A 12,864-nucleotide genomic window follows, 5' to 3' on the forward strand; every position below is an offset into this window, starting at 1 on the left:
GGCTTAGCATCCTTGCCTTGGCAAATGGCACAACTAAAACCACACTTTGAACAAGTGTAATCTTTATACTGTACAGCATGTGACAAAGAGGACTTGCGTTGATTTTACTTGTAAAATAACTTCCTTCCATTTCCACATCCTGATCAATCTCGGTGAAAGCACTCACTAATTTACACAAGGAGCTTGTGTGCAAGGATGAGACCTAACCTGCATCTACATGATAAAATGTCGACATGCAGCCTTTTGTGTTACCTTATTCACAAAAAAATATGTCAAATATGTCAAGATGGTGAGCAGAGTTGCACCACAATGCAATTAAAGTAATGTGTCAGTTGTCCTGTTTGCTTACGTGCATGTTCAGTCAGTGGCAGTCTACCAATGTGGTTTGCACATTCTGAACACTCTGAGAAATTTATGGCTCTTCACTTGTTGGATGACGTTGAAGTGGAGATTCATGGTTCACAGAGCTCATAATTTCTAAATCATTTAATGGGTTACTCCAGTTTTTGCAGTCCAGACTCCATTCGACCTTGTCTGGCTGAAAACTTTAAATGTTGGGAGTCATTTGATTTGTATAATTCTGCATCGGATAGAATTTCTTAGAACCACTATCTGTTATTTTCCTCCAGTCATCCTTTTATTGTCTATACCCACTTATTCTTGGGTTATGGGGGACTTGTCACGCAACTCTATGAACTCTTTATCTTAATCTGTTACTTTAGACAAAAAAAAAAGAAAAGTTGAGTAATCAGGGTTTTTTTCTACGCTGTACATTATTGGAAATGACCAAATATGTGACCATATCAGTTATCAAGATATAAATATACATATTACTTTAGAGTTTTCAGTCAGAATAGAATCGTTAGTTTGTTAAACCCAAACACATGTTCACCTGGGTGAAAATGTGAAAGCAAATATTTTAAAAAAAGGAAGTAAACTTTCAGCCATGCCTAACGATGACTGAAAACGCAACAAGAGTTCAAGACAGGCATTACAAATCAGATTAGTTTAATGTTTCAGTTATTCAACCTAATGAACCAAACCAAAGGGTCAAGTTGTGCACTATTAACGTTTGTCTTTGTGAGCTTAAGCAACACCCCTTTTGCTCGTTTTCAATAAAATATCATTTCATCACCCAAAATAAGTTTTCTTGGAAGTTTAAACGTTAAAAAAAGAAGAAAAACGCTAAAAAAAAATAAAATAAAAAAATAAAAAAAGATGTTGCGTCTCATGTGACAAGGAGGGGCTGTGCGTTTTACCCCTGAGGCAAACGCACTTCCTCCACTGTCCACTGCGGGAATCGACTATATAAACCCGCAAAATCAGACTCTTCCTGAAACACTTACAAAGTCTGCAAAGAAGCAATCCATCGCTGCTTTGTCTCTCTACTGCGATCCGTCACAGAAGCTTTAGGAGTGATACTGCCCTGCCAACGCTGGCAAAGCCAACAGGAGGTCGCGACGCTCTTTAAAAGGTAAAAGGTTTTTTTTTATTATTTTTTATGTTCTTTGCCATATGGCAAAAATAAGCTTGTCTGGATGCCTCAGATTAAAATATTGCTGTGTGGGTTTATTTTTTCAGAAGCACTCCATCTGCAGTTTCCTTGAAATCGAACATGAAACTCCAGCTATTTGCCACAGATTTACTACTTCTGTGCATATCTTGGGGAGCAAGTGCGCTGGCAACGAGCATACCTGCTGCGTCAGCGTCCGCGCCAGGTGCCAACATCACCCGGCTTGGCGCGGCGCGCGGCCACGGAGAAGGCGAAACAGTTTCCAAAACCAGAAGGAAGCGGTATATTAGTCAGAATGACATGATCGCCATCCTCGATTACCACAACAAAGTCAGAGGCAGAGTGTTTCCTCCCGCCTCCAATATGGAATACATGGTGAGTCAAAGCTTTCATTCAAACATCTCTTTTTTTTCTTTTTTTTTAGTCCAAGCAGGACCAGTAGGCTATATGAAACTGATTGCAAACTGGCAGTAAAGCCTGGACAAAACAGCAGTGATAAATTAGACATTATAGTAAAAAAAAACCCAAAAGTGTAGCTTCAATGCAGATGTTATCGTACCTGGAAATATTTCTTCACTGTTCCATTGTCTGCAATTGAAATATAACAGTATTGTCCTTTTCCACTGTTTTGAACTTCTGGTAATGTTCTCCAAATCATTTTTCAATGAATGTCAAAAGACAGCACTATGGCAATGCTTTAAGAATGCGTCTAGAGAAAACCCTGCTTAATTATTTTTGGATTTCTGTAACTGATTTCTTTGCCTCCAACGTATGACTCTGTGTTTAGGTGTGGGACGAGACTTTGGCAAAAACAGCAGAGGACTGGGCGCATGCTTGCCTTTGGGAACACGGACCTCCTCATCTTCTCAGGTTCCTGGGTCAAAACCTCTCAGTCAGGACAGGACGGTGAGTGACCTCAGACTTCTCTTTGCTCACATCTGCTGCTCCTCTCAGGATGGAACGCATTCTCAGCAGTAATGGTCATTTTATTGTTGTTTCCTTCTTGGTTTTCCTAAAGGTTTGTGAACTGTGACCGGCAGGCTGCCGTAGGAATGCTTCTGCGACCCTTTAAACAACAACAACAAACAACAAAATTTAGTTTTAGCCATGACCCATGAAGATGAAAAGCTCAGGCCTGTAGTAGGTCTTGAGTTTTCAAGACCTACTACACGTGAGCCTAAACTTTTAGACTTTATTGAAATGCAGTCCAAAATTTTAAGTAAAACAAAAAGTCAACAACACTTTTGTTGCCATCTGTCTCTAAACACCAAAACACCAGATAAAATGTAAAGTGATCACATAGACTTTCTGAATGATATTTTATTTAAAGAAGTGGTAAAAATACTGCACTTAAAGTATATGTATTCATAGTAATTCACATTTCAACTATTCACAAAGCATTTGTATTATGCTTGGGACACATTGGCTGGGGCAGGAGTAGCTACAGTGTAAGACACACCTGATCTGATTTGGCATCCGACCCAATTTTTAATCGGACAGGATGACATAAGTAGGACATGTTAGAGTTAAGGTCAAGACACATTGTTTGGATCCAACTCTTTACATTCTGATCTGATTTTTTTTTCCTAACATGCAGGCTCTGACTTGATCACTGGGGACTGTTTTTGGTTGGACAATCAGAGACAGAGTTTCGAGAAATCACTAGTGGTCTGCGAGCCTCTTTTAACTTTAATGTTTTCTAACTGCTGCATACATCCAACGCAGTTTTCTTTTGGATGTGATGCCAAATCAGAAACCAGGTCTATCTCGGTCAGAACTACACAGCAGTTTGGCAGGAATGTCATGAGGGTCACAGGAAGTAAGAGAGGTGGAAAAGCAAAATGCATATGCTTTAAGGGAATGTACAAAGTCAAATCTTTTACTCCCATAAAATCAGCGTACTGAGTGAGAGGAGCTCAAAAGTACAGAAATAAATTTAGGAGAGAAACGGCGATCTTGCTTGAGGTTGTTCAAATGGCAGCTGTCGGACCAGCTTGTATTTATGCTGTCTGGATTTTCGGTATATATTCTTGTGTGAATACTCAATCTTGCAAGTCTGATCAAGAACGCTCCATCAAGTCAGAGCGTTTTTATCAGGATCAGAGCATGGAGAGTCGGATGCAAGTGGCGTGTCTTGACCTTAGGTCACATGCTCTCTCCTGTTCGACTTCTTTCCATCAAAGACCATTTAGACATGTTTGCAGTTCAATCATCTCTACTGCATTTACTTAAACTTAACCATGAACACTTGCACAGTTAAGCTAGAGTGTTCTATCACCCCGTGACACAAGCTAAACATTGTGAGATGTCAAGGGGACTGACAGCATCTTTTCTAGTTTCCAGCAGTCTACACTAGCAGTTCACTTTGTTGTTCATGTTGGACGCATGCGGCGCTGTGATTTGTCCAGGTGACCAGGAAAACTCAAAGTGGAGTTTTAGCTGGATAAGTATTCGCAAATAAATCAGATCCACTTGATCGATAGAAGCAATAGAAACAGCACCGAGGGAAGCTATATTTTATTGTAAATGAAAGGGGCTCCTAAGGTGTGCTTTTCAGATGTGACGGGGACACGTCCATGTATTAACCATGAAACCACAAAGTCAGTGCTTGTTGACATGAAAACAATAAGGCAATGTCTCAGATCAGGTCAGATTAGATCAGATGTGACAGGGTGGGATTAGATGGGATGAGATGAAGTGGTTTGGGAAGAATGGGATCAAGACCACAGAAAACACAGAGACCAAAATAACAAATCATCATTTATAAACACTCTAAAATGCTAAATGATCACACATTCAGTTTGTCTGTATTCTGCTCGCAGCTATCGGTCCATCCTCCAGCTGGTGAAGCCCTGGTACGATGAAGTGAAAGATTACTCATTTCCATACCCCCGTGACTGCAACCCACGGTGCCCTCTTCGGTGCTATGGGCCCATGTGTACCCACTACACACAGGTACAAAGATATCCATCAATCTTTTTTTTTTTAACTAATAAAACCCCCTTCAGCTATGATTTCAATCAAATTCTTGTTGATTTTTGCAGATGGTATGGGCAACATCTAACAAAATCGGTTGCGCTGTTCACACGTGCCACAATATGAATGTATGGGGTGCTGTGTGGAAAAGGGCGACATATTTAGTCTGCAACTATTCACCAAAGTAAGTACACTGTACATCAAGTGGGAGGGGAGGGAGTGGGGGGTATATTTCATAACCTGACTTAGCGTTTATTCACATGGCAGAAAGTCTTTTTGATTTGTGAAGCATGCCCATTATATTCTGTGCTGCGTTATAAAATGCCACCCATGCTGATAAAGGGTAACCTGCATTAGCAGAGGAACATGAAGGTTCCTGAATAGGATCCTAAGCAGTGCCAAACTTGTGACTCACTCATGATCTGGTTCGAAGCATACAGTACAGAAGAGCTATTTGATTTAGATGCAATCCCACTTTCCTGTCAGCAGAAGTCACTGTTGTCATCTTTAAAAGGTTCAACGTTTGTGAATAATTCCTGCTTGACATGTATATAATGAATATGAGAGGTATTAGAGGTATTTCCATTTTATTTTTAGTGGGTTTGCATTGGTTTGCAACTCAAGTCCTTGAGTGACACTGTCCTGCGACTTTTGGACTGCCTGATGATTGTAACAACACTGTCAGCAACATAAACCTTCCTAAAAAGATCACAATTATGACTGTCAGAGTTTGCAACAAATAATCTTTCTTCATCAAAACTGCACAAAGAGCAGAACACGTGCAGCATTTCTGCTCCCAATAACTGCTATATCAAGATAACTGATCTAAAATCTTATTTTTTTGTTTTTTAAACAACCTTTTCTTTGTAAACTTTCTGCTTACATTTCTGTTCCTTGTAAGCATTTCATACAGGAAGATCTTTAGTGTTCATCACCTCGTTCCTTCACTTCTAGCGTAAATACACCTCTGTATCTTTGCAAGAAAGATACAGCAGGGCTTACGGCCTGTTATCAGAACCTCACTTGGAAAAAAAAAATCCTCGAGTATACATTTTATGAAGATAGGGAACATCTTTTTGCTACAAAAGGTTCTACTCTTAAAAAAAAGGCCTAACTCTTTTGGCAAAATATTAACATTTTTGGTTGTGTATCTAATAAAAAAGTAGCTCAGTCTTGTTCATTGAACCCGGTCTATTTTAACCATTGACTGTACAGTTGTTTGATTCATTAAAATTATATATTATTCAAACATACTTGCAACAAAGGCGCTATAGGCAACACAAAGCCGTAGTGGTAATAACTTAACGTCAGATGCAATATCAGCTACTTTTACACACTACTTTTATTGCCTCTTCCTAACTGTGAGTGTTTTTTTTTTTTTTTTTAGGGGTAACTGGATTGGAGAAGCTCCTTATAAAGTTGGCGTCCCATGTTCCGCCTGCCCTCCCAGCTACGGGGGATCGTGCAGCAACAACATGTGCTTCCCAGGCATCAAGACCAACTACCTGCACTGGTTCAAATAAACACAAGCTTCCTTACCAACATGAGCCGACAACCCACAGTACCACAAAGACATTGTTTTTTGTTTTTTTTGTTCTTTGTATTTTTTGTTTTTTTAATCAAGTAAGGATTTGCACAACAGTTGAGCAAAAATGCTTTTCTGTATATATGGGCTTATTTAAGGAAAGACGTATACAGCTGAAGGCACCTGATGATTTTAGTGACTTGTTAATAATCTGTAAATGAGTCATATTCTCTTTTGTCAGTATCCTACGTAAATTAGAAATGATGACATACATAAATATATTTATCTGACAAATGGGTCATTTCAACAGTGCTTACTTCATGTGGTATTCAAACCCATTGACAAAGTGGTAATTAAGGACATAGCAGCCATCACAGCTCCTCATTTCAGTTCACTTTGGTGCTACAGGTATCACACCTTCATGGTGTGTGCTCTACCTACACAAAAAAATGTTTTGATCAAAAGGATCAAAGCGTTTGACCTTAGAGGGGAACCTCCACTTGCAGCGTTTTCATGCCAACGGCGACTTGCCATGTTCACTAATATATCACAACTTGCCGACTTAAGGTTGAGTCGTCTTGGATTTTTAAGCTGGGCCTACCTTTTTTGTCACAGTCCAGTTCTGGCTTCAGTCTCTTGTGACGATGGTGCATGCATTAAAAATAAAGCTGACTGGAAAGGAATAGTTTTGTAGGCTGATGTCAGCACAGGAGAACACTTATGTTTTGAAAGACCTCCTGAAATACTAAGCAGTACGTTTTCAGTTTTAATCTGCACTAATACACCTCAATGTCATATGAATGACAATCCTTTGGGGCATTTCACAGATTTTATTCACATATTTTGTATTTATATTAGACATAAGTCTGATACATATCTGCTCTGTGATAACACCTACATAATTATATCACCATGTAAGTTTAGTGGTTTATTACATTCCTTCATGTGTATTGATGTTGTTTATATTTTGATATGATCACTCATTTAGGATTCAGGCACTCAAGTGCACCTTAATTGTTTGTAAATTTCTAAAATAGCAACAAAAAAAGTGATTTTTTTAATGTGTACATAATCATACCTTGACTATGTTAAAAAGAAAGGTAAACCGTAAGTTATTCATTTTTGTATGTTTAAGTTATATTAATTTTGTGTTGTTTTGTAAAATGGTAGCATATATTCGACATACTGAAGAGTACAAAAATAGGAAGAATCACATTTTCAGCACTGACAGTTTTGAAATCAGCAATGATATTAATGCTGTAAAGTCCGTTTTTTTATGTGTTGGACTTGTATTAAAATGTTTAATTTTATTGTTTCATTTCTTGTCCATTTTTAACAATGCTATAGGGTTCTGGCTTAATGTTTCCTATGAAGTGTGTTCAGTCTTATTTATATTTAAAATTGGGATGATACTGTGTTTTTTGTGAGTTTTTCCTTTCTTCCTCTTTTTTTCTATGGAAAGAAAGTTATAGTAAGTTAATAGTTTATAGAATGTTTGAGAGAAACTGATTTCAAAAACAAAACAAATGAAAACCATCTAACACAACAATGAGGATGGGATTTTTTTATGCCCTTTGCTAGATTTATACTCTAACTGAATGGCAGCAGACTGATCAAAACCAATAAGAAATCATTTCAGCAACTATGGAAACAATTCCTGTTTCTAAGAAACATCAGGATTGCTGGACTTTCCACTCTGTCGTGAAAGTCAGGTATCATTATCATTATACTCATAACCATCACCATCAACTTTATTTTTATAGCACATTTCAGAAACAGGGCAATTCAAAATGTTTTCTATGATAAAAACAAAAAGAAAGAAAAGAAAATAATAATATAGTTGCAAAATAAAGAAGTGATGAAAAGTGCAATCTCAATCTCGAATAAAACTATTCATGTTCCACCTACTATTCAAAATCAGCTCTAAGCAAGACTAGATTAGTGATCATCGGCATTGCTTTAAACAACTTTGGAGTTCCAGCACCTTTGCATGTTTTTTTCTGGAAGTTGTAGCATATTAGTGGAGCATAAAAACTGAGTCCTGCCTCAGGCTTGGATGAAGAGTAGACTGATCTGTTGAAGGCTGATTCAACAACAGTGTATTTTGGTGCTAAGCCATTAAGTGATTTATAAACCACTGAAAGCATTTTAAAGGCTGTCCTCTGAACTTTAGGGAGACAGTGTAAGGACTTTAGAACTGGGGTGAAGAGGGAACCTCAGGTATCCCGCTGATGAAAAGTTGCCTTCATCAGAAGAAGTCACTGGTCTTCTTTGTCCTCTTTTTCCTGCTCCATTTGCCGTGGCATCCAGAGGGAGATATTGGTGTTGCTGGTTGGATGACGTCAGGTGGAAGGACGGTTACAGCATGACTGCATCCCTTTTTGAATGTCACTAACATTTTGGTTGGTTGGGTGGTGACGATTGGTGGTGTTTACAACTGGGCGGATGTTGGAGAATCAATGATGTATGTTTGTATGGTGGTAGGGGCGGTTGGACCCTGGGTGTATGTCAGCTGCTTGGGGCTTCTTGACTGGCGAGTTTATCCCGTTCTAGTGTTGGGACGGGGATCCAGTGTGCTTCTATGGCATGTGTTGTGTTGCATTTGTGTGCAGTCACCGGGGTAATGTCATGCATTACATTGAAAAATCCAACCAAAAGGAATAGCATTTTTGAAGGAACTCACGTAAAGACCAAAAAACAGTTAATCACTCAAGGAGAAATTGTGAAATACAGCACATTTCCAGCCCCCAGTACCTGGAGCAATAAATTCAAGTGGACCATGTAGTGCTATTACCTACTTTCAGCATTTACTGTGGCAACTGTCACACATCTGTATACTCTTGAGGTAAACTTCTTTCCCTGATAGCTCATCTGACTCACTGACCTGTTTTTGTTGAACCAGTTTCCCCTGAAGTAAGAACGTGATGAAATGTTTATTTGAAAAGAAGACCGAGACTTCACATGGGTCATGGCAGACTGACAGACAGCAGTGGGTGATTTTAGGGTGGTTCATTTCCAAGTCTGCAAGGGGTTATTACATTCCAGTTGTGCTGAGAGGACAGAGAAGTATAGCTTCTAGCAAGTAGTGATTAATAAAAACCAAAAGAAAGACGGGATAATAAGTGAGGAGGGGAAGTTATTCTCTGACTATTTTAGTCAAATGTTTTGAATTTTAAGAACGCTCTTGTATCGTCAGTAATTTCATTTTCAACTTGTGTAACGAAACCTTGTCATAGATTGGGAATGACGCACACCATTTTGACGAGGCTGACATTTCTGTTATCATCAATACGGGAATTCCTAGGATCTAGAAAGAGAGTGGATTGTTTTGTCTACAACATCAGTGCAGTGAAGATAGAGACTTTAAAGTTTGACTAGTGAAAACCAGCAAAATATTCAGAACTTTAGTGTGATAAAAAAAATAATAATAAAAAAAAAAAACTCTTGTTGCACATGACCCAGAAACTATCAGAACGTAAATAATGGAAGTTTGTTTTAGATAACTGCTTCCTCTAGATCATACCTGTAGAATATGAAAGACATCAAAGATAGAGAATATAAACATATCGGGATAACAAAGAGATGGACATAATCAGACTCAATGCTCAACTGGCTGAGTTGTTTAAACTGTGCCAAACTAAGTTGACAGAAAAAAAAAATCTCATCACACCATTTTACCAGGATTAGTTAATTATTTTATGTTGATCATGCCAAGTTGTGACCCTTCCTTCTGAGGGTAGAAGCTGAAATGCAGACTGATCAAAACAGGCAGGATTTCTCCTGTATTTAGCTGACAGAATGGGCTCTGGTGTTTGATGTGTTTTGTGCCAACTTCTTATATGGAAAAAAAATGCAACATGAACTCTATCAGGGCGTAACAGTGGACAAAGATTTTTAAAAACTTTTTTTTTTAATTGGTGCTTGTGCGACCCTCCAAATGCCGCCCTGGGCATCTACCCTTTGTTTCCACAGCTGATCTGCCTCTTTGATAATTCAGCTGTGTTGAATCGACCTCATATGTGACCTCGTTGTGAGCCTAACACATTAGAGAGAGCCTCAGAGGACAAGAATAAACCTAAAATATGACTTATGCTGAAATAAAACTACATTTGACCCCTGTGGTTTATAAGAACCCAAACTAAAGCACATTTGGCCCACGTTCAGTTGTTGCCCTCTTGCAGCGTTTCTCGCGGTCGAGCCCATGAGGGGCCTCCTTGGAGGGACTTCGGCAAAGCGACATCCTGCAGCTGCGAGATCCCGGCCAAAATCAATGTCCTCCCAGAAGCACAGTGCTGGGAAACTGGTGCTTAATCAGATGGGCTTCGTCCTTTTTGCTCTCAACTCAGTTTCATGCCAAGCTCAGAGAGACTTTGAACCTGCTCACTGATTTCAGTGCTCCTATGTCTTGTCCTTCGGGACTTACAGTATATGAAGTCTGTGTCCTTGTTCTTCTTTGTCAGCTTGGATCTCTGAGCATCAGTTTTCTTTGCAAAGATTCTTCATCAGACTTCTTAGCATGATTTGATTTGAACCAGCCTACTGTAGCTTTTTCCAAAACATTTAGACTCATTGACCTGTCAGAGAGTAAGTTTCTGTCATCAATCACTAGCAAACGTAAAAAAGAAAAAGTCTTCTTCTGGTATGGCTCTGTATTTGCCTTCCCCCACCTTCACATGAATGCTAATCAGCGTCACTGTTTATGCTGAAGTCAAAAAGATCCCCCACTGCATGATCCTGCCACTATCATCTTTCCTTCTACTTCTACGCGTATCTGCCATGTTGTAGGTTGCTGGACCCGATTGCAAGCACAAGGCGGCGGGCAGAGTCATGAGAAAATCCGGGATTTGATAAATACTCCCAAAACATACATAAATAAGAGTGGCAGGAAAGAAATCTAAACCATAAGACAAAGAGCACGGAAACATGACAGAAACAAACGTCTCGCAAAGAATCAAAGAAAGCGGGAGCATAAATATACTGGAAGGGTTAATTAGAGGAACAAAGAGCTGGTGAGTCCAATAAACTAAATGAGTAACAGCTGTGCGGGAGCAGGAACTCATTTACAGAGGGAGAATCACCAGAGATGAGATGTGAAGACTGTTAAAGCAGAAGATGAGGAAGAAAGATGATAAGCGCAAGAAGGGTGGGTAAAATAATGAAAAAAAGACAAAGAACTCATAAATGGCTCAAAGCCATTAATGTGACAAAAAAGTATTTTTAGATTGTGACAAAAGCACCGTGTATGTAGGCCAGCAATGTTAACTTTGGCCTCATCTAAAAAGAGCATTGACATCGTTTATTGTCCCATACGTGGCAAACTATAAACTTCTTGTGGTTTTCTTACAACACTAGCTTTGTCATGTCCATTCTTCCATAAAGGCCAGATTGTGGAGTGCATGACTGGGCTGTTTTCCGTCATTCTCCCACCTGAGCCGCGGATCTCAGCAGCAGCTCCAGAATCCTCACTGGAGGATCAATGTGGGTCTGTAATCATAGTTTAGGTGGAAGTCTGTGTCTCGGTCGCAGTTTTGCCATTATCTACACGTGCTTAGATGATGAATTAAACAATGCTACGTGAGATGTTCAAAGTTTTGGAATATTGCTTATAACCTGAGGCTGCTTTAAGGTCCACAGCTTTATCTTTGACATTTCTTGTGTTTTCTTTGTTTGTTTGTTTTTGAAGATGCTGTTTGTTAGGTGATGTCTGACAAACGTCAGAGCTTCACACAACAGCTGAATTTATACTGTGAGTAAGTGGCACAGTCATATAATTGGTGAACTCTGTTTACCAATTATATGACTCCTGAAGAGATCTCATTTGGGGTGAAAACGGCTAAATATGACACAAAGCTGCATATTTCATAATTTTTTTTAGAAAAGAAATCCACACCCCCCTGAATCGTTTCCTTCTACTTTCACATGTGCGACGTTTTGTGTTGGTCATTGTGCAGTTCAGTCAGTTTTTGTTTATTTTGTGGAGAGATTTTCAGCATCCAGCTTAGCAGATTAAATACGAAGAAACACAACACGGTTCCATTCCACCCAGAATATATCAAGTGACGTCAAAGGTGTCACGACGAAATTTTTTTGCCTTTCGTCGTTTTATCAACAAGTTGCAACACTGTCAACATGCGTTTCAGTTTTCCTAAAAGCAAACTGGAATGTAAAATTTATGATTTCTCGCATTGTGGGAATACACGATTCTTCCCAGGTCCCAAATCTCCGATGGGTTCTGCCTTACTTGGTAAAAAGCTGTGGGAAGGTGGCAGCAGTTTAATTCATCACAATGAGCTAATATTGATCTGGAACTCCAGCTTATTCCCATCGTCTGACCTGCTGGTTTTCAGCAGTGTTTTATTGTGAAAGGACACTGACACCTGCTGGTCGGGGGAACCGTTTGTCCCTTTTTGTTCCTATAAAAATCCAGATGTTTTTTGAGAACCTTCCTTGAAAGTTTAAGGTTAGAGCAGTGCAATGTGGAAACCATTAAAGTTATCGACACCATTGTTAGGTAAGTCAAAAAAAAAAGCCCTCACAACTTCAATTTAAATGCCGTGTGCCATAAGATAAGCCAGTTGGTGGAAACCAAGAAGATGAAGCCAGTCTTTACTGTGAATTTATAGGATCCGGTTTTTACCTGGTTTCTTTTCAATTGCTCTTAAGTCAGCATTAGGTGACTTTGTATGTAATTATGTAACATTATTTTTGAATAGCTACAATAATTAACAGCAAACTAGTGAAAAAAGCATTCAATTCACAAAGCTCTAAAAGGCAACTAAAATACCTAGAAAACTATCGAGCAACACTTGAGCGACATTTCACCACCCACAGCTTTCTTCAGGTTTGACCT

The 12,864-nt window shown here is 39.1% G+C and overlaps 1 protein-coding gene across 1 annotated transcript; it reads left to right on the forward strand.

Moving 5' to 3' along the window:
- Window positions 1-1,327: 1,327 nt before the first annotated feature.
- pi15a (peptidase inhibitor 15a) lies at window positions 1,328-7,332 on the forward strand. Its single transcript, XM_008438656.2, has 6 exons — window positions 1,328-1,474; window positions 1,582-1,888; window positions 2,301-2,419; window positions 4,336-4,468; window positions 4,558-4,673; window positions 5,877-7,332. The coding sequence occupies exons 2-6, from the start codon at window positions 1,616-1,618 to the stop codon at window positions 6,010-6,012; spliced, it is 777 nt and encodes a 258-aa protein (XP_008436878.1). The 5' UTR covers window positions 1,328-1,474; window positions 1,582-1,615; the 3' UTR covers window positions 6,013-7,332.
- Window positions 7,333-12,864: the final 5,532 nt, after the last annotated feature.

Source organism: Poecilia reticulata, linkage group LG20 (genome assembly GCF_000633615.1).
Source record: "Poecilia reticulata strain Guanapo linkage group LG20, Guppy_female_1.0+MT, whole genome shotgun sequence".
Lineage (NCBI taxonomy): Eukaryota > Metazoa > Chordata > Actinopteri > Cyprinodontiformes > Poeciliidae > Poecilia > Poecilia reticulata.